The sequence below is a fragment of the Amphimedon queenslandica genome, unplaced genomic scaffold, assembly GCF_000090795.2.
Source record: "Amphimedon queenslandica unplaced genomic scaffold, v1.1 AMPQUscaffold_8917_Cont19143, whole genome shotgun sequence".
Classification (NCBI taxonomy): domain Eukaryota; kingdom Metazoa; phylum Porifera; class Demospongiae; order Haplosclerida; family Niphatidae; genus Amphimedon; species Amphimedon queenslandica.
Genome location: NW_003550810.1, coordinates 1 through 2,932, shown reverse-complemented (window position 1 = coordinate 2,932; position 2,932 = coordinate 1). Strand labels below are relative to the sequence as shown.

The 2,932-nt window shown below is 35.4% G+C and overlaps 1 protein-coding gene across 1 annotated transcript; it reads right to left on the bottom strand.

The window, feature by feature from the left end:
• Positions 1 to 4: 4 nt before the first annotated feature.
• Positions 5 to 632, bottom strand: LOC109591120 (putative cytochrome P450 CYP13A2). Its single transcript, XM_020006912.1, has 5 exons — positions 559 to 632; positions 419 to 515; positions 318 to 370; positions 92 to 188; positions 5 to 52 (listed from the first exon to the last, which is right to left on the bottom strand). Exons 1-5 carry the CDS (start codon positions 618 to 620, stop codon positions 5 to 7), a joined length of 357 nt encoding a protein of 118 aa, XP_019862471.1. The 5' UTR covers positions 621 to 632.
• Positions 633 to 2,932: the final 2,300 nt, after the last annotated feature.

The following is a 2,932-nucleotide window of genomic DNA, read 5'->3' as shown; positions in this document are numbered from 1 at the left end:
AATATCAGTCCAGGGGGTAATCATCACGTGCTATTGAGATAACAGGACTATCCTAAAAAGAAATAAAATAAAAAAAAGATTAAACACTAACTGGTCTCTGGTTAAAGTGATCAGAGCTCTTAATGAATATTTCTCTTAGCATGTTTGTATCAGCAACAATCATCCATTTATCAGTACCAATGTACCACCTAATCCAACAAAATATAAATATTTATGAACTTATTTTGATAAAAACAACAATAGTAACTGAAAATATTATTTAATCATAAAAAACTAAACATCAGTAAATTGAGTTACTCGAGTAAATCATGACACACCCAAATACTTTGCCGTATTTATTGATATCATTATTCAAAGCCTCAATAATACCCTAATAAACAACAGTTGTTAACCACACCCACCACTAATTAATAATTACCTGTCTCAGTATTCCATTAACATTACCAGTAAAAGGCTCCACTGGAGGATGGGCTATACCTAACCTACTGAATACCTTATAAGGAATATAATAGTGTCTGGAGGAAGAGGATCACGTGATACCAGCTAATAGGCTCTTACCTGTACCATAAGAGGAAGATAAGGATTGGTATTATAAAGAAAAGAATGAGAACAGCAAGCATTTCTGTAAATTGAGCCACTCCTACATAAAAACCACACCTACCAATTATAAATATTTATTGTGTGTGGGTGGTAGATGTAATGATAGACTATAATCATAGAGTGCTCACCTTATTCATGTTTATTGGACTATAATGTGTAGTAACATCTGTGATACTATTTATGGTTAAAGTATACACAGGCCCACACATCATTTACTATTTTGGAGAAGTTGTGAGCTGAAAAGCAGCCTCTGAAGAAATGGTTTTGAAATATAAAGTTACAAAAATAACTTCATTGGACTCACTGAAACCAGGTACATGCTTACACACATGTACTATATCTTGATATGTCACAGATACTTATGCATTGTCAATCACTGTCTCTGTTAATAAATGACAATTAATTGATCATTTTAGGCCTGCCTCTAGTGGAATACTATGGCTCCAATTTGATGGAAATCATCATTTGTGTCTTGTCTAACCTACATACTGTATTATATGCATAGTTTGCTTGAATGCATGAACTAAATATTGGAAACCATGCATACATACATTAGATAACATCCAACATCTGTTGTTATTTGGTTATGCATGGCATACTTTCTATTCTCAGCAACATACAAAGACAAAAGTAAACCAAAGCAGCATGTTGCCAATAGTGGGTTAATGTACTGCATATGTTATTTTGTTTGTAATCCTATAGGTGATCATGTAAGAGTCTGTCATGATTTATACAATCATCACATGATGGTGGTAGAAGTTATTGATGATCAAAGACTGCGTGTCATTCATTACACAGGACCTGATAATAACCCACGCACTTCCTCTGACAGCTCAAGTGCTCCTTCTCCAGCCTCCAGCTTCTCTAGTGGAGGCATCAATTCCTCTAGTTCCTCTTGTGTAATGTATTCTGCTAATGAAAATTCAAGTTCTGCTTGTGAAAGCAGCTCCTGCAGTGGAAGTGGAGGTGCTGCATGCGCTTCATCATTCTCTGGCTCAGCCACTGGCCTGGCAATTGTAAGAGAGGAAGAAATTACTGTTGACCTAAACAAAAGCAATGTTGAGCTAGTCGAGTATGAAGATCCTAAAGTTGTCCTTTATGAAGGCCAAGAAGCTTTAGAACGTGCACGTAGCAGGACTGATGAAAAAGATTATAGTCTTTTATTTAAAAATTGTGAATCGTTAATCAATTGGGCCATTACTGGAAAAGAAGAGACTGGCCAAGGTCAAGTTGCAATTGCTGCAGGAGCTATAGTAGGAATTGCTGTTGGAGCTGCTGCACTATACATTGGTTGGAAGTTGTTTACAGGGGATGATAAAAAATCAAAAGATGATGATGAATCAAGTGATGAAAAATCAAATAACAAGAAGAAATAAATACTGTAATTATTGTTCTTAGACTTAGAATTTAATATTTTGTGTTTAGCAATACAAGTTATTTATAACTAAAACATTAAGAGATTCCACCCCCACTGCCAAGCCCTGACAAACATGTGCATACACACAGAGCTAATTCGGTGTGGTTCTGCACACCACACCTCCAAACCACACTCACAAACTAAATAAAGAACATAATAAATTAATTTTGCATGTCAACAATAGTATACATTACACATAATACTAATAATAAGAGTATACAGTACATGTACATGTACAGTATGCTTAAAGTACTTGTACATAAGTGAATGCAATGATCAGTTAATAATTGGATTATTAATAATTCATTCTTGATTTTACAATAATGATTGATAAACAGTAACAGGATCATACTACTATTCTATAGACTGCAGAATCTCACCTCCTATCCTGAGAGGAGACAAGACTCATGCAGTCTAGTGGTATACTGTTACTATTTTATCAATCACTATTGTAAAACATGATCGGAGGGGCGAGACATCATCAATGTAGTATTAGTGATAAAATCTAGTGTATATATATATTACTGATGTGCCTCTTTTTAAACCATTGAACAAGCTAGAGGTACATCAGTCCGTATATACCTGTTACTAGACTTTCCACTGCAGGAATTGTGAAAGCTCATTAGCCCAGCTCCAGGAGTAATGGTTTTGAAATATAAGCCTACCCAAATCACCTCACTAAGCGTACTGAAGCCAGGTAGCTTAATAAATGAGAGATAGATAGATTTTAAGTAGAGATGTGCATGATGTTGTTTGTAATCCCATAGGTGATCATGTAAGGGTCTGTCATACAGTCTATCGTCATCATATGTTGGTGGTAAAAGTTATTGATGAGAAGACACTGCATGTCATTCATTACACTGGATCTGTTGAGGCAAGTGTCGGTAAATCAGTTGCAGTCTCTGCTACTTCAGC

Excerpts from the sequence above, each read along its gene's own strand:
- LOC109591120 (XM_020006912.1), bottom strand. The coding sequence starts at position 620 with ATGCTTGCTGTTCTCATTCTTTTCTTTATAATACCAATCCTTATCTTC. Across the intron at positions 371-418 it reads TTAATGGAATACTGAGACAG|GGTATTATTGAGGCTTTGAA; the intron begins GTAATTATTAAT and ends GTTGTTTATTAG. Across the intron at positions 53-91 it reads ATCACTTTAACCAGAGACCA|GATAGTCCTGTTATCTCAAT; the intron begins GTTAGTGTTTAA and ends ATTTCTTTTTAG.